At 44.8% G+C, this 23,018-nt stretch overlaps 1 protein-coding gene and 1 long non-coding RNA gene across 2 annotated transcripts in view; one reads left to right on the top strand and one right to left on the bottom strand.

Annotated features, from left to right (window-relative positions):
* The window catches only part of LRPPRC (leucine rich pentatricopeptide repeat containing), a 219,141-nt gene extending 218,900 nt beyond the window's left edge, over nucleotides 1–241 (bottom strand). Inside the window, exon 1 of the mRNA XM_088477278.1 lies at nucleotides 51–241. Within this exon, the coding sequence (XP_088333404.1) occupies nucleotides 51–145 (95 nt within the window). The 5' untranslated portion in view covers nucleotides 146–241. The remainder of the gene's footprint in view (nucleotides 1–50) is intronic.
* Nucleotides 222–17,403, top strand: LOC148518229 (uncharacterized). Its single transcript, XR_015878980.1, has 3 exons — nucleotides 222–364; nucleotides 15,894–16,177; nucleotides 17,309–17,403. It is a non-coding gene; the product is annotated as an uncharacterized LOC148518229 (long non-coding RNA).
* Nucleotides 17,404–23,018: the final 5,615 nt, after the last annotated feature.

Raw genomic sequence — 23,018 nt, 5'->3', positions numbered from 1 at the left:
ATGTATGCATGAAAAACTTCACAGCACTCACATACTAGAATGGCACGTACCTTGCCGGCACAGGCCTGGGACGCATGATATAAGCCGGCAGGAGGCGCGGTCCTTGTCGCAGAAGAAGCCGGGCTCCTGCTAATAGAGCAGCCATGATTATCGCAGCCAAGGACAGGGGACACACACGTGACAGCGGCTCTCTAACCACGTGGGCGAAGGGAGGATGTGACGCAACGGTGCCGGGGGTCACCGTCAGACAGCAGCAGCAGCGGCTGAGCTAGCTATACCTTGTCTATGCCGGGCAACGTGCAACTAACCAGAAACAATGCTCAGGCTCCTGTCAAGCTCCGGAGAACCTTGGGAGCTGGGGAAGGTGTGTGTCGTGATATTGTATGGCAGGCTTCAGTCACTGGGCCCATGGCAGCTTCCAGACACAGGGCATCTGGCAGCAGACAATCACTTTATCAGTCACTAAACACCTGGCACTGCCACCAGGCTGGCAGGAGGGCCAATAGTCAGTGACTAGGCTTGTGGCAGCGGACAGACACTAGGGGTCTATTTACTAAGCAGTGTTAGAAGACAGAGTGAAAAGTGATAAGGTGCCAGCCAATCAGTTCCCAACTAATTTTTCAAACAGCCTGTGAGATGACAGTTGGGAGCTGATTGGCTGGCACCATATCACTTTCTTATCACTCTTCACTCTGTCTCCTAACACTGCTTAGTAAATAGACCCCTAAGCACGTGGAAGCGGCCTATAACTGGGCAGCAGGAAGTCACTGAGACTACAGTATGTGTCAGTACTCACCAAAGAAAAACCAACAAGGGCGCTAACTTCAGAAAGAGGGTGTGAAGACCTTACACAAAATCAAATTGTGTTATAGACACATAAATGACAGCAGCCTTTATATTGATGGGAAATTTGCTGTATTCCCATAAAATACAAAAAAATATAAGAACAAAAATACACTGCTCAAAAAAATAAAGGGAAGAGTAAAATAACACATCCTAGATCTGAATGAATGAAATATTCTTATTAAATACTTTGTTCTTTACATAGTTGAATGTGCTGACACCAAAATCACAAAAATTATGATTGGAAATCAAATTTATTAACCCATGGAGGTCTGGTTTTGGAGCCATACTCAAAATTAAAGTGGAAAAACACACTACAGGCTGCTCCAACTTTGATGTAATGTCCTTAAAACAAGTCAAACTGAGGCTCAGTAGTGTGTGTGGCCTCCACGTGCCTGTATGACCTCCCTACAACGCCTGGGCATGCTCCACATGAGGTGGCGGATGGACTCCTGAGGGATCTCCTCCCAGACCTGGACTAAAGCATCTGCCATCTCCTGGACAGTCTGTGGTGCAACGTGGCGTTGGTGGATGGAGCGAGTCATGACGTCCCAGATGTGCTCAATTGGATTCAGGTCTGGGGAACGGACGGGCCAGTCCATAGCATCAATGCCTTCGTCTTGCAGGAACTGCTCACACACTCGAGCCACATGAGGTCTAGCATTGTCTTGCATTAGGAGGAACCCAGGGCCAACCGCACCAGCATATGGTCTCACAAGGGGTCTGAAGATCTCATCTCGGTACCTAATGGCAGTCAGGCTACCTCTAGCGAGCACATGGAGGGCTGTGCGGTCCCCCAAAGAAATGCCACCCCACACCATTACTGACCTACTGCCAAACCGGTCGTGCTGGAGGATGTTGCAGGCAGCAGAACGTTCTCCTTGACGTCTCCAGACTCTATATCACGTCTGTCACATGTGCTCAGTGTGAACCTGCTTTCATCTGTGAAGAGCACAGGGCGCCAGTGGCGAATTTGCCAATCTTGGTGTTCTCTGGCAAATGCCAAACGTCCTGCATGGTGTTGGGCTGTAAGCCCAACCCCCACCTGTGGACGTTGGGCCCTCATACCACCCTCATGGAGTCTGTTTCTGACTGAGCAGACACATGCACATTTGTGGCCTGCTGGAGGTAATTTTGCAGGGCTCTGGCAGTGCTCCTCCTGTTCCTCCTTGCACAAAGGCGGAGGTAGCGGTCCTGCTGCTGGGTTGTTGCCCTCCTACGGCCTCCACGTCTCCTGATGTACTGGCCTGTCTCTTGGTAGCGCCTCCATGCTCTGGACACTACGCTGACAGACACAGCAAGCCTTCTTGCCACAGCTCCCATTGATGTGCCATCCTGGATGAGTTGCACTACCTGAGCCACTTATGTGGGTTGTAGACTCTGTCTCATGCTACCACTAGAGTGAAAGCACCGCCAGCATTCAAAATTGACCAAAACATTAGCCAAAAAGCATAGGACCTGAGAAGTGGTCTGTGGTCACCACCTGCAGAACCACTCCTTTATTGGGGGTGTCTTGCTAATTGGCTATAATTTCCACCTGTTGTCTGTGTTCTGGGGAAGCCGCCGAAGGATTGAAAGAGGCGGAGAAACGCGTTAACAAACTATCTTTATCGGTGTGGTGAGCAATACAAGCCGGGAAAACGAGTTACTTTGTATATATATATATATATATATATATCCAATAATATCACTGCAACATTATAACTTATGATCGCGGCATAGGGGGTGACACGCAGGAATAGACGGACATCTGCTGCCTGCTGAGTGAGTTGAGGTGGACTTACCACTATTGATAAACACCCCAAGCACTGAGGTGAAGAAGCCGCTAGATACGGCAAGGAGCAGAGCCGCAAGCTAACATATGAGTTGCGCGCTGACAAGGTGGATGCACTTTGGATCACGTAAGCCTTCAAACTAAATCAAGAGAAGGACACAGGTTATAACCTTCTTATTGCATGTATGCATGTTGCTCCTTTTCTCCACTATTGGAATATAATCACCATTCACCATACCGATATCCCTAAAACACATATGGGGTATAATCTTTTTTTCTGTGTAATATGGAATCACAATATTAATTGTGACGAATGCTGGAACTATGGGCCTGATTCAGACCCGCTCGCAAGCGGGTCGATGTTGGGCCAGTGCGTATGCGCACAACGGAGCCGGCTCCGTCGTGCGCATGCGCGAGACCCGGATAGCGACAGGCAAGCCGTTGCTCTGGGTCTCGTACCAAAGGGGGCGTGCTGTCGATGGTGAGTGACAGCAAGCCCCCTTTGGTGGGCGTGCCGGGGGCGTGGCTGCCCAGACGGAGGCGTTCCCATGGGAACGCCTACCGTCTGGGGCCGGCCCCACTGACATCACAAGTGATGTCAGTGGGAGTGCTCTCGGCTCTGATAGAGCCGAAAGCACTCCAGGGCTTGTGGCAATGAAACCCTACCACAAGGGTCTCGTCGCAAGCCCGATGGTCGCGATGGTCTTGACCATCGCGACCATCTTCCTGGCCGCTCGCTATCCACAGCTATGCGAGCGGCCAGGAGGCCACTCTAAAAATTAGGAAGGACGGCCCTGATTTAGAGCGAGCGCTCTGTCAGAGCGTCCGGCTCTGAATCAGGCCCTATATACACTGGACCATATGTATATATTTGTTTTTACACAATTTTTTCTGGACTAAGAAAAACGTTCTAACTAAATTTTATGAAACGTCAATATCTGTGGTTCTCAGCACAACTTGCTGGATATTTGGTCTTGACGGTGTTTTATAACAACGTAAGCAATCCCTGATGTGGGCTTAACATCCCAAAGGCATTTTTTCACACCGATGACAATATCAATGGTTTTAACTTCTTTAGCAATATTGTTTTTTATTTGAACATTTGTCATTACTGTACTCTAACTACTTATTGATACATTCACGGTCTTTATGTCATTGTAATTTATGTTTTTTAATTTTATATATTTTTATACATACCATCTTTTTTCTTTTTTATCTCTGTGTATTATGTTTTATTAAATTTATTTAAATTTTTTGATGAGCGCCTATATATTTTTGTTCTTATATTGTGTCAGTACCCATCTGGCAGCAGGCAGTCACTAATCACCTGGCAGCGGGCAGGGCTGTCTGAACAGCAGTGCAGGACCCTGGGCAAAGCAATGCACTGGGGCCCCTATTAAACAATCCTCTGCCGGGGAAGGGATGCTTTCGGTGAGCATATGAGCTCATCGGTGTGCTGTGAGCATACATTATATTCTAAATTTCCAGTGAAGGACAGGAAAAAAAGCTATTTTTTTTAAAAATCTACTGAAGACACAGAGAACATAGTACTTGCTGTGAATGAATAATGAGATTACACCATAAAACATACACATCTAAAGGCACAACATGCGTCCCAGAATAATGTCATAAGAGTGGAATATGGAAAAAGTGAGAGAGAAAATGACAGCAGTATAACGTGATGGCAGAATAGATACAAGTAAGAAGAAAGTGTATATTCCACATACACAGCAGGGAGGCTGGCTGGTGTGATATCAGTGAGTGCTGCATAGCAGGGGGTACAGCAGGCAGGTCATGGGGCGCCAACCGTGATGAGGGATGTACCTGGGAAAGATCATGCAGGTGTCAGTGGGCAATAATACACAACTTACCTGGCAGCTCTTCTTGTGAAAGCCCACCACCTCTATATATAGCACCGGCCCCCCTCTCCCACCGCCGCTCCCATGACACACCTGCCCAGCCTGGACATCCATATGCGAGCAGGCACAGCATGTTCGCCAGAGCTAGCAGGGTGAGCCCTCCTGTGACACGGCATGAAGATTGGTGTGTGCGGGCAGTCTCCCGGAACACGGTGACGGGAAACGGTGCAGTTTCTCTCTCCTTGCAACTCTCACACCCTGTGCTGTGTGTTACCCTGCAGCCGGTACCCACCTCTGCCTCCTCCCCATGCAGGACTATCAACGGGGGCAGCTATGCGATGGGGGGTAGGGGTGCTATTGACCACGGACCCTTGGAATCCTGGGGCCTTTGGGCAACTGCCTGTTTAGCCTATAAGTAGAGACGGCCCTGGCAGCGGGCAGTTAGTCAATGAGCACCTGCCAGTGGGCAAGCACAGGGCAGCAGGCACTTATTTGGTAACTGGCATCAGGCTAACACTGGGTACCTGGCAGCAAGCAGTCAGTAGGCACCTGCAAGCGGGCAACCACTTGGCAGCAGGCAGAAAACAGTCAGTAGGCACCTGACTGTCAGTTACGGGGCACCTGACAGCAGGCAGACACTGGGCACCTGGCAGTGGGCAACCACTGAGCAGCAGGCAGACACTGGCACCTGTCAGCAGTCAGTCACTAGGCTTGTGGCACATTCTTGCTGATAAGCACATCTGCCTCATAGACATAGACAAAAAAATGAAAGCCAATACCGAGAAGTAATCTGATTTCTGCAGAGATTTGCGGCAGATGGTTTGATATAGCCTTCTATGGTATCAACGTGTAGTAGGTATTGTTATGCAATAAAAAGAACTGCTTTTACTTGTATATGTAAATGGGGAATCGGTATGTAATGCCGCCGGATCTATTCCCGGCGGACCAAATACTGATGCCGGAAGCCCGAACAGTGAAGATCCCGACTAGGGCTGGTAAGTACCCTAACCCTCCCCTCTCCCCCCCCCCTAACCCTCCCTGGAGGGTGCCTAATCCTAACCTCCCCCAGTGGTGCCTAACCCCCCCTTCCCGCACCCTAAACCTAACCGTCCCAAGGGGGTTCCTAACCCCCCCAGCAGTGCCTACTCACCCTTCCCCTGCGGTTAACAGCTAGAAAGCCCCGGCTTATCTTCGCTCAGGATATCGGGCGTCAGGATTTTGGCGTGGGGCTAAAGATAGGACTCGGGATTTAGACGCCTATCTTTAGTCGCTGGTCGGGATTCCGACGGGTAGCGGTATCCTAACTGCATCCCATAAATGGAGCCATTACTTATGTCTAAAGCATTGTTGAGGTGCAGCATTCTTGCAGCAGCACAGGAAGCCATATGTGATGATGAAATTTACTTTACATATGATGTTGAGCATGGTCATTGGAGTCACAACCTGTTTAATACATACTGCAGTAGTGCAGTGGTTCCCAAACAGTGCGCCGTGGCACACTGGCGTGCCTTGGGACACTTGCAGGGGTGCCTCAGGTTGTTGGTCCAGCACCAAATCAAATTATTTATGGTCAATGTAATGTAAATATGTGAACAAACAGAAGTGCAAACTAGTCCACCACCACATAACTGAATCTATTCTAAAGTTGACAGATAAGCAATATTTACTTCACTTTACTATATTACTACATGTTTTTCTGAATTTCTTAATAACAAACTTAAACTTAGAGGTGCTAAGAAAACTGCTGGTACTATAGGGCGCCGTAATTCAAAAATGTTTGGGAATCACAGCAGTAGTACATTCCTGGTACGATACAAGAGGTCCTGGAGGCGTGATTTTTTTTGTTTCGGTGACAGGGACAGTAATACAAACATGAGTGCAGAGTAGATGCACAGCTTTGCAGAACAGTGTAATGTCAACATTTCATGTACAGAGCAAAGTTATTAAAATTTATCGCCTCATAAGAATGTTTTTTCTGGTCTATTTATCAACGGGATAGTAAAATTGATAAAAGGCTGTCCCGGAAAATATCTTGGCAATGGCATGAAAGCTATCACCATCACTTCTTTGCACGTGTGGCAGTGTCATTCAGCGAAAACCTACAGAGCAGTATGGAGTCTGTGGGAGAGGGATTGCAAGATCCCTTTCCGGCAAGAATGCCTCCATAGGCACAAAGCTGCTAATGCCATCTGAAGATGGTGATATCTAATGGGTCTTAGCTCCAAAACGCATTAGCCTTCTTAAGCATAGGTGTATATACATAATGGGCCTGATTCTGAGTTAGACACTGCAGCGCCCCCATGTGCATCTTTTCCCGGGATTGCTTTTGCAGTTTTATGCAAACACCCCTACAAGCCTTTCCCTAGTGTAGAGCCGTGCATCTGAATGTGCAAGGGCTATAGGTCACACCATCAGAAACTTGCACCATGCTCATGCAAAGAAAGTTTATATAATGGCACCAATTAGGGAAAGGATATAAGAAGATGTAAAATTCTTTATCTACTGAACCTTGAGTATTTTGGGCCTGATTCAGAGACGTACGCTTACCCGATGGTTAGCGCACATCTCCGATTTGTAAACGTCGCCTCTGTTTTCCGAGAGGGACAAGGTCACTGTCTGCGTCGGGGGATGCAGATTTCCTGGCCTCGCAAGCTGCCAGGATCCAGTCATGCCGCGATAAGCTTCAGCTACTGCAGCCTGGCCAAAGGGGTAACCATCGAGACCGATGGTTGCAATGGTGATCCCAGGCTTCGGCCTTGGTCGCAGCGCTGGGATTGCAGATGCAGCAAGGAGATGTCTGTTTCCTACAGACACGTGCTGCATTTGCATTATAGATGGACGGAATTGTGCAGCCGCTTGTGTGCGCTCTGCAATCCCACCCATCTCTGAATCAGGTCCTTTGTGTAAAGAACTGGTAAGGATTCTCAAATCCATTTTTTTACTTCAGGGTCCATAGGGTTCCACAGGATACCTTGGGGTATAGGCGATGGCGGTAGGTAGTCATCGGGCACCTCAGAGCTAATTTTCATCTCCCAGGATGTACTTGGGTCCCTCTCCTATACCCCGCCCCGAGCCAAAGCACCTTCAGTAGCGTAGGTTCCCAACACGAAGTCGGTCACTGTTCAGAGGGGGGCTGCTTTAGGCAGCTCCTGAAGATTTTTAGTGTAGCAGACACAGGACCTGATTCAGAGCCACTCGCATGATGCGGCCTCTCGCTCCCGGCGTATGCAAATCCAGCGCACGCCCAGCAAGGCAGGCGATCGCACGGCAAGGCATTAGCACGCCCTCTATGTCTTGGCGAGCGATCACTTTGTGTACGCAGACGCCCACCAGCCATTCATCTCCAGGAAGTGCATGAAAACATTGGTACATTGAGCACCATCGGATGTGCTCGCAGCACTTGAGGATGACTATACCCTGCCACAAGCAATGCGAGCAGTTCAGTGTGAAATTCCACCAAGTGACGTGAACTATGATGCTGCCTTTTAATTATGCACGCCTCTGAAACGGCGTTGCAACACTCAGGCACGCCTGCGTTCGCACCGCCACTCCCCCGTTAGTAGTCCCCTGCCCCTGTTACCAGCCACAAACGGCCTCTCCTGTCACTCATTCAGATGGCCTGTCTATGCTGGGCGAGCGAGCCCTTCCAGACCACTCGCAGTGGATCACGCACGCGCATTGGGATGCATGCACAGATTGGAAATATTGGCCGCGAACGAGCCAGCGGCCGCCTGTGAGTGGGTCTGAATCAGATCCTCAGAGCGGATAACACGGACAGTCCTGTAGGATGTCCGTGCTACTGCTCTTCCACCCCACCGGGCCAGGACGCCGGTACTGATCCAGGGATCTTCCGGGGCCTTAGCTAGGAAGACCCTGGAAGATCTCTGGACTGTGGCCGGATTCATGGGGGTTCAGGTAAGCGGCGGGTTCCTGTGGTGGGGACCCACTGATTCACAGTCTTAATTGTCCCCAGGTAGGGGGCTCCCAGGGGATGGCTGCACGTGGAGCCAGGTACTGATCCTGCGCTACCACTAGACCACCAGGGCCAGCGGGCTGCAGCGATGAGGATACGCTCGAGCGTCCCAGGGGTTAATAGCATGCCAGGGGAGAGCGCCTTCCTTGTCACACAGCCGGCTCCTCGCCCACTGCTCACAGCGGTCTGGTGGGCTGTGACAGCGTGCCACCTCGGTATTGCCGGCTGCCATTTTCTATAAGCAAATGCTGGTCTCCTTGATGGCTACGCGCTCCACGTCCCCCTGCATACCTCTCCTCATCGATAAGGTCAGCGTGTGCAAGCACTATTCCTATCAGACTCTGGCCCTCATTCAGAGTCGGCCGCTCGGTTGTACGCCAGCTACCAAGAAAAACAAAATGTAAACAATCGAAAGGGCGGTCGCTCGCAACCAATGTGATGCCCATTCGTGACCAATGCACCTCCTCTAGCTAGCGAGTGATAGAAGCTAACGATTGAGTCAGTCGTCAGTAGCTGTATGTTAATTTTGTTCTGATGGTTGCGGCCGCATGTGTTGTGTTGATGGTCACGTCATGTTTTCATGGTCTATCGATGAGCTTGTTAATAGCTTGTTGTCAATTAATTAATTAGTGAGCTAAAGTGTTGCTGCACTTTTTTTTCCCCTCTTTCAATTTGTCTAAAAACTTTATTGTACAAATGTCATTTAGTTCATGCTGTTGTTTTACTGGTAGTGCGTTTTTTTTTTTAAATAACCAATTATAAACTTGATTTCTCCTTCATCCACTAGGGGACACTGGAGTTCAAGACAGTGGGGTATAGACGGTGGTAGAGTAGAGCCTGGCACCTTAAATAATTTAGAAGTGTGACTGGCTCCTCCCCCTCTATGCCCCATCAGCCCCAGTTTTTAGAATGTGCCTGAGAGAGCCGGTCGCACATCAGGCTGTCTCCAGCCTTTTTCATATTTTTTTATTTTTATTTAACACTGAGGACAGGCAGGCTGCTTGCTGTGGCAGTCTGCCTGCTACGTGGGAGCCGCCGGGAAGGGCACCACACGGCTACTGCAGCCTGTGTCCGGTGACCCTGAGGAGGGGGCACACACAAAGGAGTCATCGGACCCCGAGAAGACCCGCCACTGCTGACACCGGCATGTGTCCGGGTTCCTCTCCGCCCCCTCAGCCCAGCATCCCGGCCGCAGCAGCTGTGAGTATGACCACTGCTCCTGATTAGCAGGAGCAGTGTTAGTATAGCTGGGCTCAGTGTCACTGTTAAGAGGGCCCGACTTTCCCCTCCCCCCGCACCACCCTCTCCCCGACTTCGGATCTCCAGGTCAAGGGGGTCACCAGGTGGTGTAGTCACGAGGGCGCAAATTACAGCCCCGGTCGTCGCTGGGGCTGCTGGAGCGAAATGGCGCGTCATGCAAGCTAGCGGCGCCTATTATAGTCGGGCTCCCTCCTCACTGCCGCGCTGTGTGCACCACGTGGCTGTCGGCGCTGCTGCATGGGAGAGCTCGTTAACAGCGCCGATGGCGCTTGCCCTCCTCACAAAGGCGGGCTGCCGTGGCTAATAAGTCCCGCTGTCTTAATCAGCGCACGGACCCGGCATCGAGACCCGCCCTAAACATACACTTATGGCGCGTCCTGCAACAGCGGCGCCATTTGTAAGGGTTCTCCCCCTTATTGCTCCGCAGCAGCACTTGGAGCATAGCCGGCAAGCACAGTGCTGAGCATTTCATGGGAGGGGAGAAAATGGCAGTGGACATCAGCTGATGCTCTCCTCTCCTGCTTAGCAGGAGAGGTGTTCTTTTAAGATGTGAGGAGCCAAGTTTTTACTCGTCACAGTGATGTATGCAGCGCGGACCAGCGCCTGCAAGAGAGCGCGCTTCCCTCTTAAGGGCAATATGAACAACTCCCTCTTTTATTAAGAGTGGTCCGTTGTGTAGCACAGCGCTGACTCACTCCTGCTCGGGGGAGAAAATGAAAGTATGGGTGCCGCCGCTAGGTGTAGCCGGCTGAGTCCGGGTCTCCTGCCCCTCCCCCCACAAGGGGGAGATGTGTATTGAAGCTCCGTTAACTGTAGGTCAGGTAAGTGACAGACGGCTGACTGCGCTATCACTTACAAAAAGCACTGGAGCTCTCACAGTAGGTACAGCGCCAGTAACACTGAGGCAGCCTGCATATATTTAATAGGGCAGCACAGACTGTGTAATGGTTAGCATTACTGCCTCACAGCACTGAGGTCATGGGTTCGTTTCCCACTATGACCCTGTGTGGAATTTGTATATTCTCCCTGTGCTTGCGTGTGTTTTATAACAGCGTAGCTGTTAGTCTGCTGAGGCGGTGCTTTAATGTATAAGCTCCGGCGCTAGCTACTTCGGGGCACTTGTGTTTAAGCCGCTGCGGCGCCCTCCACAGCAGTATAGCTCATTGCCCTAACACCTGCTGCTCTGATGGATATGTCTAGCCTTTTGCTGCCCCTTCCTCAACCTTGCGCTTAGCAGGTGCACTATGACTCCGCTTTATGCGGTTCTGTTGAGGGGACAGCTTATGTTAGCCGGGACTCTTCCAGGCTAGCATGGACATTTTGCGCACACAGCGCGGTATAACTTTACCCTAGCGCAGTGTAAGAGTCATCTCTGTCACTTCTGCAGATCGCTCCCCGTGTCCCGGCGCCTACAATGTACGTGTTGTGTGTGTGTATGTAGATGTATATGTAATCCCATATAGGGTGTATGTGTGTGTGTGTATATATATATATATATGTGTGTGTATGTATGTGTATACCTTTATTCTACTCTGCTAATCGGGTGGTCTATGGACAAGCCTTATTCCAGAGAGGTTAATTAGCACACTGCGCAAGGATGACAAGCGTTCCAGTGCACGCTTTGGCAGCACATATACAAAAATATTGGAACGATATCTGTGGGTGAGGAGAACTCTCCATTGGGTTGGGTCTCAACCCAGCGTTGGCTGAGGGGGCAGGCCTTGGGTCAGGTCCTCCCGAATCATCCATTCTCAGGAACGAGAATCCCATATTGGGCTTACCATCCCTGTGGCCCAGCATTAGAGGCTGGGACGGCCACTTCTTTAGCTGTGTTAATAGCAACAGCAGGCCTTTATCCCCTGTTTAGATGGGGGGATTGCGCTGTGGTTTTCCCCAAGGGACAGGTCTCCCTTTTAATATGTTGGGAAGGCTCTGTTAGAATACAGCTCACTTTTTGGGGACAGTAATCCCTTAAATTTGTGGATTGTTACTCTTCTGCACACATGTATAGCTCAACCGATTAAGGCGAGCACACCAGTAACAGAAGGGTCCCAGGTTCGATACCAGTCTGGGACAGCACGCTGATAAAATATCCTGCCCATTACACCGTAGCAGGCTGATGGCTACACGCGACAATTGAGCAGTCTCCCTGCGTTGAGGTAAGCCACATGTATTTATACTAAGCCCTGCTATAGAACATATACATGCTGGAGTCCTGTGGCTCAGTTCTTTCCTTCCATGGCTCTAACTATTGCTCATGTTCTAATTTAAAATATTATCGTCACCTACTAATCTTGTATGTAGGTATGCATATGTGGAGATATATATATCGCTTCTTATCCTTATCATAAGGCAGAGGTAGGATCTGTTATCAGTTTTATGTCTGGTACCTAGCATATTTAAAAGAAGGATTCTGCAATTGAAGGCTGGACTCTCCTCATGCAGTAGTTGGTACAATAACTCCGCTTTACACCATCTCTCCCTAAGGATTTGTATGTGGGTGTGTGTACGTACCTATATTTCCACGGATGGGAAGCCGCCTGGGATTACCAAAGCTGTCAGCTTATCCATATATATATGTGTATATATATATATATATATATATATTAAATGGTGGCTCTGTAGACTAGAGTCATGTTCTGCAGCTTACATAGTGATAGACATTGCTTCTATTATGAACCCTATACATGACTGGGGCCTTCTTTTATATAAAGATATGTACTTACATCCTCCTGGGGTTATAGTTCCTTCTTGTTAGTTCCTATCTATGGTGCCCCCCTTTAGGGTGATCTATGATTATTTCAACTTTGCACTTGGTAGCAAACTTATAAGACACTGAGAATGCAGGATATAGCAGGACATATATAAATATAGCATGCTGATCTCCCGATGCAGGAGTCTGACAAGTTAACTTGCTATGTTGGCACTACTCTTCCTTTCAAAGAGATGGCCTTCTTATGCAACTATGTTTGTCTGTATGTACGGGTGTATATATACTGATATATTCCCATTCCTTGTATGCATATTTTCTAATAATTGGCAAAACCTGGTTTTTAACCCTATTGGTTATCACTACAGATATGTCCCTTCCTTTCTTGGGATAACTAATGCACTCTGTTTATGTACAGGTACCCTTCTCAGTATAGATTCCGGTACTCCATATTATTGTCTTGTCACATATCTCAATAACATGAGTCTCTAAAGGGCCCCTAGGTACATTCTATCTGTACATAGAGAATCCAGGTTCTATTCTGTAATCAGGGATTCATTTGTTAAATTACATGAAGGCCTAGGGCCCCCGCCGATATAGGCAGGGTCAGGCCTGGATTTTATTAGATTGATGGGCGTAATACACACTTCTCCATTACAAGTGTTAATGTACTGATACTTAAACTAGTAGACCGTTTTGTGGTATAGGTATAATGTCTATATGGATACACATCCCTAATATAACAAGCTCAGGTATAGAGTCCTGTTGAACGACCTTCCTGCCTCCACTAACATTTTGCTAGTTTATACAGTGTTTTCTACTGCAACATCTCCAGACTGAAGTCCGTGCTGTAGAGCATTGGGTCTTAGCCCACTGAAGCTACTCCATATACCTGACGGGGCAGGTTGCTGTGAGTTGAAAAAGGTCAGTGACATTCTACATAGCGTCCAGAGGGCTTTTGGCCGCTCACAGGTAAGCGGGCTTACCCCACTAATGCCCAACCTGTCATTGCATAGCCGCTTTCTCCCTTATGCACCCTAGCTGTGGTCCTAGCAGCCATCTGCTTTTTTAATCAGTTGGCTCTACACTTTAGAGCTTCCCTGGTGCATAGTTTCAACATTGAGATTAGTGACACTCTTCTACTAGATCTGTTGGGATTATGGACTGAAGCGCTTCGAGGGTCTAGTGCACATCTTTACATTAAAGTGTGACAGTCAATATGTCCTACGCAGGGGGCCTGGTGGATTTCCTGTTCAGTCTCTGTGGATGTTTTCATCACATTGACGGGTACCTGACTGGTACCTTCAGGGTTGTCCTAGTGCTCTAGCCTTGCGGTATGGAGTGCTTCCCTATATTGGTAGCTCCCTGGGTGGCTGTTGCATCCGTGCTCTTTAACTACTAGGGCATCCTGGTTGTTTCACACTATGTTCAGGCCAGCGGTTGGTACTGACTACGCACTTCCATCATGTTGGAAGTTGTCTGTTGTTTTGGAGTTTGTGGCTGTGATTTGCTTTTCGGCTGCAGGTGTTCAGTCGCTGTTTTCTACTCTGTTTTCAGGATGGGTTGATCTGCTGTCTGACCCTCTGACAGGTATTGTAATCTCAATCCTCTCGAAGCTGCCTCGGCCTCATTCCCAGTGTGATCTCCACTTGTTGGAGACTTCTATGGTCTCTCCCTTCCGCTGGTTTACAACTTTGTAGTAGTTGGACTTCCAGAATGGTTCATGGTGACTGTTCGGCCTTGACTTTTACCTCTCTGCATACTCTTTGTTAGGAGTCTGTGGACAGGATCAGCTCTGTTTCTGTAGATTGGTATCGTTATACTTGTATCTTTATGACTATGTCCAACAGTGCTGGTATTCTGCTATCTGCGACTGTTGCAGCTTTCTGTTTCCGAATCTGGTACGGTTTTCTCGAGTTTTGTTCTCGGGTTACTGCCCTTCTCATATGGATTCGGGTTGGAGTTCTCTGCTCCCAACAGTCTGGCTTGGTCTGTTTTTAGCTGAGTTTACAGTGTTATGATACTTCTCACCTGAGGGTGTTTTCTCGCTAGCCGCTTATTCCATTCTATTTACGCTGTCAGTTGTGGAATTTCTGTGTCTGTTCCACAGGGAGTTCTGATTGTCTCCTGGCTCACGACACTTGATCCTCAGCTCTTGCCTTTCCATTGAACCTCTGGTTCTTGGTGGTCCCTGTTCGGTTGGCCAAAGGGTTGGCATGTTCTCCGCGCTTCCCACCCAGGAGGTTGGCTTTGGGACGTCCCCACTGTCTTGAACTCCAGTGTCCCCTAGTGGATGAAGGAGAAAACAGGATTTTGGTACTTACCGATAAATCCCTTTCTCCGATTCCACAGGGGACACTGGACGCCCGCCCAGCGCTGCATACCTGCCAGTTGTTTGGTTCCTTCTATGGTTGTGTGAATGCATGATTCCCTGCAGTGGTTCCTCTGTTCTCCTTCAGTCGGTCTTGTTCCGTTCTGTGGTCTTCTCCTTCTCCTCGTTTTCTTGTTGTCCTCCGTCTCTTCTCGGGCTCAGTTCTTAAACTGGGGCTGATGGGGCATAGAGGGGGAGGAGCCAGTCACACTTCTAAATTATTTAAGGTGCCAGGCTCTACTCTACCACCGTCTATACCCCACTGTCTTGAACTCCAGTGTCCCCTGTGGAATCGGAGAAAGGGATTTATCGGTAAGTACCAAAATCCTGTTTTTAGCTTCCTAATGTTCTGTTTGTTTTAAATGCATGTTATAAATTACATTATGACTGTAAGTTTGTTTAATTTGCCCTGTTAACTTTGCAATCGCACATAAAGGGCTTGAGCCAATCAGATATGGTATTATTAATTTTTATTTGGGCTCACATGATTTATGCATTGTCCAATAGAAGTTAGTATATGTAATTTTTTAATAAATTCTAGCCAATCATTTTTCATGTCACCCATGCATATTGTTTGTTTACTGTCAAACCTGCCATTGCCATCATGAGAGCCATGGCATTTACACGCCAAGAGCTGGCCATAATGGTGGATGTCCTGGACAGGCGCCTGGCCAATTTGGACCCCCCCATTCCAAATAGGGTGAAAAGGCAGGCCTACGCGGAGGTCCGTCGGCTCCTTCGGTCGGCGGGGTTCAGGCGTAATATTGCGCAGTTGGAGCGCCGCTGGTCAGATCTCCGGCGGCGTTCGCCCATGCTTTTAGCAATTTGCGGGCGCAAATACATCGGCGTAAGTATGCTTTTGCAGTTTGTTTTTATGATTTGTAAACCATTTTTACTAATTTTTTAAACAAAGGTAAACAAGCAGTAATGTATGTTGTACCTATTGTACAGTACAGGCCAACTGTTGTTTCATTAAATGTCAGTTTGTAATATTTACATAGAATGCACAGGTCCTTTTTTAAAAAAATTTATGCAAATTCTGTGGTTTCTCCAATGTAAATGCTTAAAACTATAAGTTTCTAAACACTATTCTCACTTCTTAGGACAACAGCGGAGAAGGAGAATGCTGCGGAGAAGCGGGCGCAATGCTCCTCAAAATACCCCTCCAAACCCCCCCTTTCCCAACCCAATCAACTCAGCCTTCCCTCCCCGGCCCCATACTCCCCAAGTTACCCTCTCTCCCTGACCCAAAACTCCGCAAGTAACCCTCCCTCCCCTGCCCACTCATCCCAAATAACTCCTCCTGAAGCTGATTTCCAAACCCTTTCCCCTTCCTCCCTTCCCCCTATGGGAGACCAGGCTTCCCCTTCCCCGGTACGGATTCAAGGTAATGTGTTCTTTAACTGTTTTTTATATTTAAATATGTGACTTATTATAAATAGGATGTCTGTGTGTAGGTCTACATGGTGTTGTTCTTTAGATAGTTTATCTAATATTGTGAATATTATTTTTTTTAAATTGTAAATTTTGACCAGTAATCATGTGATACAATATATTGTTTTGATGTATTGATGATGTAATGTTTCAAAGTAGACTTTGCTTCAGTTTTTTTTTCTTTTCTTTTTACCTTTTTTGGAATGCTAACACTGCACAAATGTGTTAAGAGTTAAAAACAATGTGATCGGAATTTTTGCCTAGCTGCATGTCGTGTTAAATATTTTGACTTATGTTTTGTGGCATCTAATCTAGGGAACATTTCCAGTTCAAAAATGTTGAGACAGTTGGCTTTAATGGTACATAACCGTTAACCCTTTACACCGAGTTAATTTGTAAAGTGAAGCCAATAAAAATTTGCACCAGCATCATCATATGTTCACCAATATTCCCTGTGGTTTGTACAAAATAGTAGTCTCTACTTTATGTTGTACACTGTATTGGGGCTCCAAAATTAAAAAAATAGTTTAATTTAAAAAACACATAAGTCTCAGACCTTGTGGATTTATGCACTGTTTGTATGTAAAAACAAATTCAATTTATTTTTATTTTTTTTTAGTTTTAAAAAACTTAAAAACAATTATCTCAGCTAGGCCATGCCACAGGACAACACAAGACTTGGATAGCTTAGAGTGTTTGACACATTAGAAATTATAACCAGTTTCCTATGTATTAGTTAATAAGCGACATAGATTGGTGTCCCCTTAGTTATGTGGCCCATTAAGTAGAGGCCATGGGGTTTTTTTACAAAATTAATTTGCCTATAAAATGTATTTGAGTTTACATCTGAATTATGGTTTATAAAGGACAAATCATCAAATTTAACTGCAATTTTTAGAAACCCCTGGCCTGGATTAGATCATTTGATAGGCCTACAAATGTCCAAGGCCTGTTTTTTTTTGGGTAGCCCACAACTTCATTGTGTCCCACACACTTTGTAGTGCATATAATAAACTAGTATTTTTCATTGTTGGAGTCTCAAATTAAATGAATATCTAAGCAATTTTTAATCTCATCTCTACAGATCCCCAGATGCTGATTCGGTTGCTCAGACAGGAAATTAATTTGGCACAACATCATTTGGGCAATTTGGGATCCTGTTTCCAGCGAATCCTTACCGCCTTGGACCATGCTGATGTTTAATTTTTTTTATTTATTTTTTATTTTTATTTTTTCATTCAAATAAATTTTGATACAATACTACCTTTGTCTTCATTTTTTACATTGATCTAATCCTGGTGTACAAATGGTTCATTGTTTATTTCGCAGTACTTCCCGTAGTTTTTCCATTTCTGCATTACACATACTTAAACAAATCTATGGTTAGTTTGATCAGCATTTTTGTGTATAAAATATTTATGGGGTTACACGAGTTCTAAAAAATTTAAGCCAACACTGTAAGCCACAACCAATAATAGAGCATAATAAAGTTTTTAACATTTGTCGACACAAATACATCAGGGTATTAATGTGAAACAGTGTTACATAATTTAACCAACCTTGATTTGATGTGTGGCAAGTTTTTGGTTTATGGTTACTACATTTGTGATAACTAAACTATAGCCTAAAAGCCATTTGGGTACCAAAAATCCACCATATTACACGCCACACAAATGTTTCCAAAACATGGTTTATGGGTTTTAAATAATTCTAAATACTTGTTTCAAAAATAACTAGTTATGTGATGTAAAAATAAAACATTTATTGGTTCTCCAAAATGCACATAAACACATTAAAAAGACCAAAAATTATACAAACACAAGGACATACACAAAATAAAGGTTGATCCCAACAAAATCACGAACTGATCCAAATGGACATTCACATGGTGGTACAATCCTGCAAAAGGGTTGATGTTTTTCCAAAACAGACAAGGGTATTGACAATTTGTTGTTTTTTTTGTTTTTTGTAAAATTTTGTTTGGGAGAAGAAAGAAAAAAATTTGTAACAAACATGGTTAAACTTCAAAGTCAAACAAGGAAAACCAGAAAAACCACGATGCTGAAGGGAAAACAAAAAAACAACAACAATAAAACATTAAAAAACTGGGGCTGATGGGGCATAGAGGGGGAGGAGCCAGTCACACTTCTAAATTATTTAAGGTGCCAGGCTCTACTCTACCACCGTCTATACCCCACTGTCTTGAACTCCAGTGTCCCCTGTGGAATCGGAGAAAGGCATTTATCGGTAAGTACCAAAATCCTGTTTTTAGCTTCCTAATGTTCTGTTTGTTTTAAATGCATGTTATAAATTACATTATGACTGTAAGTTTGTTTAATTTGCCCTGTTAACTTTGCAATCGCACATAAAGGGCTTGAGCCAATCAGATATGGTATTATTAATTTTTATTTGGGCTCACATGATTAATGCATTGTCCAATAGAAGTTAGTATATGTAATTTTTTAATAAATTTTAGCCAATCATTTTTCATGTCACCCATGCATATTGTTTGTTTACTGTAAAACCTGCCATTGCCATCATGAGAGCCATGGCATTTACACGCCAAGAGCTGGCCATAATGGTGGATGTCCTGGACAGGCGCCTGGCCAATTTGGACCCCCCCATTCCAAATAGGGTGAAAAGACAGGCCTACGCGGAGGTCCGTCGGCTCCTTCGGTCGGCGGGGTTCAGGCGTAATATTGCGCAGTTGGAGCGCCGCTGGTCAGATCTCCGGCGGCATTCGCCCATGCTTTTAGCAAATTTGCGGCGCAAATACATTGGCGTAAGTATGCTTTTGCAGTTTGTTTTTATGATTTGTAAACCATTTTTACTAATTTTTTTAACAAAGGTAAACAAGCAGTAATGTATGTTGTACCTATTGTACAGTACAGGCCAACTGTTGCTTCATTAAATGTCAGTTTGTAATATTTACATAGAATGCACAGGTCCTTTTTTAAAAAAATGTATGCAAATTCTGTGGTTTCTCCAATGTAAATGCTTAAAACTATAAGTTTCTAAACACTATTCTCACTTCTTAGGACAACAGCGGAGAAGGAGAATGCTGCGGAGAAGCGGGCGCAATGCTCCTCAAAATACCCCTCCAAACCCCCCCTTTCCCAACCCAATCAACTCAGCCTTCCCTCCCCGGCCCCATACTCCCCAAGTTACCCTCTCTCCCTGACCCAAAACTCCGCAAGTAACCCTCCCTCCCCTGCCCACTCATCCCAAATAACTCCTCCTGAAGCTGATTTCCAAACCCTTTCCCCTTCCTCCCTTCCCCCTATGGGAGACCAGGCTTCCCCTTCCCCGGTACGGATTCAAGGTAATGTGTTCTTTAACTGTTTTTTATATTTAAATATGTGACTTATTATAAATAGGATGTCTGTGTGTAGGTCTACATGGTGTTGTTCTTTAGATAGTTTATCTAATATTGTGAATATTATTTTTTTTAAATTGTAAATTTTGACCAGTAATCATGTGATACAATATATTGTTTTGATGTATTGATGATGTAATGTTTCAAAGTAGACTTTGCTTCAGTTTTTTTTTCTTTTTACCTTTTTTGGAATGCTAACACTGCACAAATGTGTTAAGAGTTAAAAACAATGTGATCGGAATTTTTGCCTAGCTGCATGTCGTGTTAAATATTTTGACTTATGTTTTGTGGCATCTAATCTAGGGAACATTTCCAGTTCAAAAATGTTGACACAGTTGGCTTTAATGGTACATAACCGTTAACCCTTTACACCGAGTTAATTTGTAAAGTGAAGCCAATAAAAATTTGCACCAGCATCATCATATGTTCACCAATATTCCCTGTGGTTTGTACAAAATAGTAGTCTCTACTTTATGTTGTACACTGTATTGGGGCTCCAAAATTAAAAAAATAGTTTAATTTAAAAAACACATAAGTCTCAGACCTTGTGGATTTATGCACTGTTTGTATGTAAAAACAAATTCAATTTATTTTTATTTTTTTTTAGTTGTAAAAAACTTAAAAACAATTATCTCAGCTAGGCCATGCCACAGGACAACACAAGACTTGGATAGCTTAGAGTGTTTGACACATTAGAAATTATAACCAGTTTCCTATGTATTAGTTAATAAGCGACATAGATTGGTGTCCCCTTAGTTATGTGGCCCTTTAAGTAGAGGCCATGGGGTTTTTTTACAAAATTAATTTGCCTATAAAATGTATTTGAGTTTACATCTGAATTATGGTTTATAGAGGACAAATCATCAAATTTAACTGCAATTTTTAGAAACCCCTGGCCTGGATTAGATCATTTGATAGGCCTACAAATGTCCAAGGCCTGTTTTTTTTTTTTTTTTTTGGGTAGCCCACAACTTCATTGTGTCCCACACACTTTGTAGTGCATATAATAAACAAGTATTTTTCATTGTTGGAGTCTCAAATTAAATGAATATCTAAGCAATTTTTAATCTCATCTCTACAGATCCCCAGATGCTGATTCGGTTGCTCAGACAGGAAATTAATTTGGCACAACATCATTTGGGCAATTTGGGATCCTGTTTCCAGCAAATCCTTACCGCCTTGGACCATGCTGATGTTTAATTTTTTTTAATTTTTGTTTTTTCATTCAAATAAATTTTGATACAATACTACCTTTGTCTTCATTTTTTACATTGATCTAATCCTGGCGTACAAATGGTTCATTGTTTATTTCGCAGTACTTCCCGTAGTTTTTCCATTTCTGCATTACACATACTTAAACAAATCTATGGTTAGTTTGATCAGCATTTTTGTGTATAAAATATTTATGGGGTTACACGAGTTCTAAAAAATTTAAGCCAACACTGTAAGCCACAACCAATAATAGAGCATAATAAAGTTTTTAACATTTGTCGACACAAATACATCAGGGTATTAATGTGAAACAGTGTTACATAATTTAACCAACCTTTATTTGATGTGTGGCAAGTTTTTGGTTTATGGTTACTACATTTGTGGTAACTAAACTATAGCCTAAAAGCCAATTGGGTCCAAAAATCCACCATATTACATGCCACACAAATGTTTCCAAAACATGGTTTATGGGTTTTAAATAATTCTAAATACTTGTTTCAAAAATAACTAGTTATGTGATGTAAAAATAAAACATTTATTGGTTCTCCAAAATGCACATAAACACATTAAAAAGACCAAAAATTATACAAACACAAGGACATACACAAAATAAAGGTTGATCCCAACAAAATCACGAACTGATCCAAATGGACATTCACATGGTGGTACAATCCTGCAAAAGGGTTGATGTTTTTCCAAAACAGACAAGGGTATTGACAATTTGTTTTGTTTTTTTGTTTTTTGTAAAATTTTGTTTGGGAGAAGAAAGAAAAAAGAAAAAAAATTGTAACAAACATGGTTAAACTTCAAAGTCAAACAAGGAAAACCAGAAAAACCATGATGCTGAAGGGAAAAAAAAAACAACAACAATAAAACATTAAAAAAACTAAATATATACCTGAAAAAATGATCAACCACATCATTGCGTCTGGCCCCCCTGGACAGTCTCACACCACCTACCTCATGGGGGCCATCCTCTGGCTGCATTGGTACTCTACTCCTTATGGCGATGTTACGAAATATCCCACACAGAACCACTATCCTCGAAACCATATTTGGCGAATACATTAGGTTGCCACCAGAGTGGTGGAGACATCTGAATCGACCCTTTAAAAGGCCAACACAGCGCTCCACCACCTGCCTGGTAGCAGTAGTCGCGGCATTATATTGTGTTTGTGGCCCTGGTGTGGGTGCCAAATAAGGAGTCAGCAGCCAGGGCGTGCAAGGATATCAACTGTTGCCTGTAGGAAAGGAGAGACATTAATATTTTACTTAAAAAAACACTTACATTCACTATTTAAAAGAAAAACATACCCAAATTTATCTTAACCAGAAGCCACACATCACCAGCTTGCAGTGTTGCTAATTTGTGCCAAATCCCTGAATGTTGATTCACAAATGCGTCATGAGAACTTCCTGGAAATTTTTAATTCAGGGAGAGGATCTGGAGGGAGGCATCACATAGCACCATCACATTCATGGAATGGTAATGTTTCCTATTTCGATAAACATGCTCTTTCACTGCTGAAGACTGAAGTGCTATGTGAGTGCCATCCACTACCCCTATGACGTGTGGAAAGCCAGCAATGTCCATAAACTGCTGCTTAACCACACCAAGGGCTTCCATATCCAAAGGCATACTAATAAATTGGTCTATATGTTTAAAAAAAGCACCCATCACACGCATCAGGATCCTGGAGAATGATGGCTGGGAAATGCAAGCCACCAGACCCACAGTGGTCTGGAAGGACCCTGAGGCACAGAAATGTAACATTGTAACATCGCCAGCAACTGTGTTAGTGGTAGCATTGATGTAGGAATGTGAATTTGACTATCTAGATCACTCTTTATTATTGAAAGAGTGTCTAGGATAATGTTGGGTGGGAGGCGGTAAGTTGTTAACACAACATCATCTGGCATTCCAAAAAGGGTGACCCGTGTTCGATATATCTGGGGCCTTGCATGCCTCCTATGCTGAGGAGGAGGATCAGGGAGGTTAGGGTGTGGTAGCATGGCGAGGATGAGCTCGCCCACATCTCTCTGAAATATGTGTTGCCAAAAATTAGTTTATCTTATAATGAAAGTTTTAAGCTAAAAAAGAAAAACTTAACTTAGTCAGAATGTAGCAGATTCTTACAGGGTTGGGTAGAGTCATCTTGGCAAACATGTGTTGTTTTTTAGGAATTAAAAAAACAATGCAGAATAG

This window comes from Taudactylus pleione, unplaced genomic scaffold, assembly GCF_031769625.1.
Source record: "Taudactylus pleione unplaced genomic scaffold, aTauple2 ptg000201l, whole genome shotgun sequence".
Classification (NCBI taxonomy): domain Eukaryota; kingdom Metazoa; phylum Chordata; class Amphibia; order Anura; family Myobatrachidae; genus Taudactylus; species Taudactylus pleione.
Note: the sequence above shows the minus strand (reverse complement) of the source record. Positions and strands in the feature narration are given on the sequence as shown.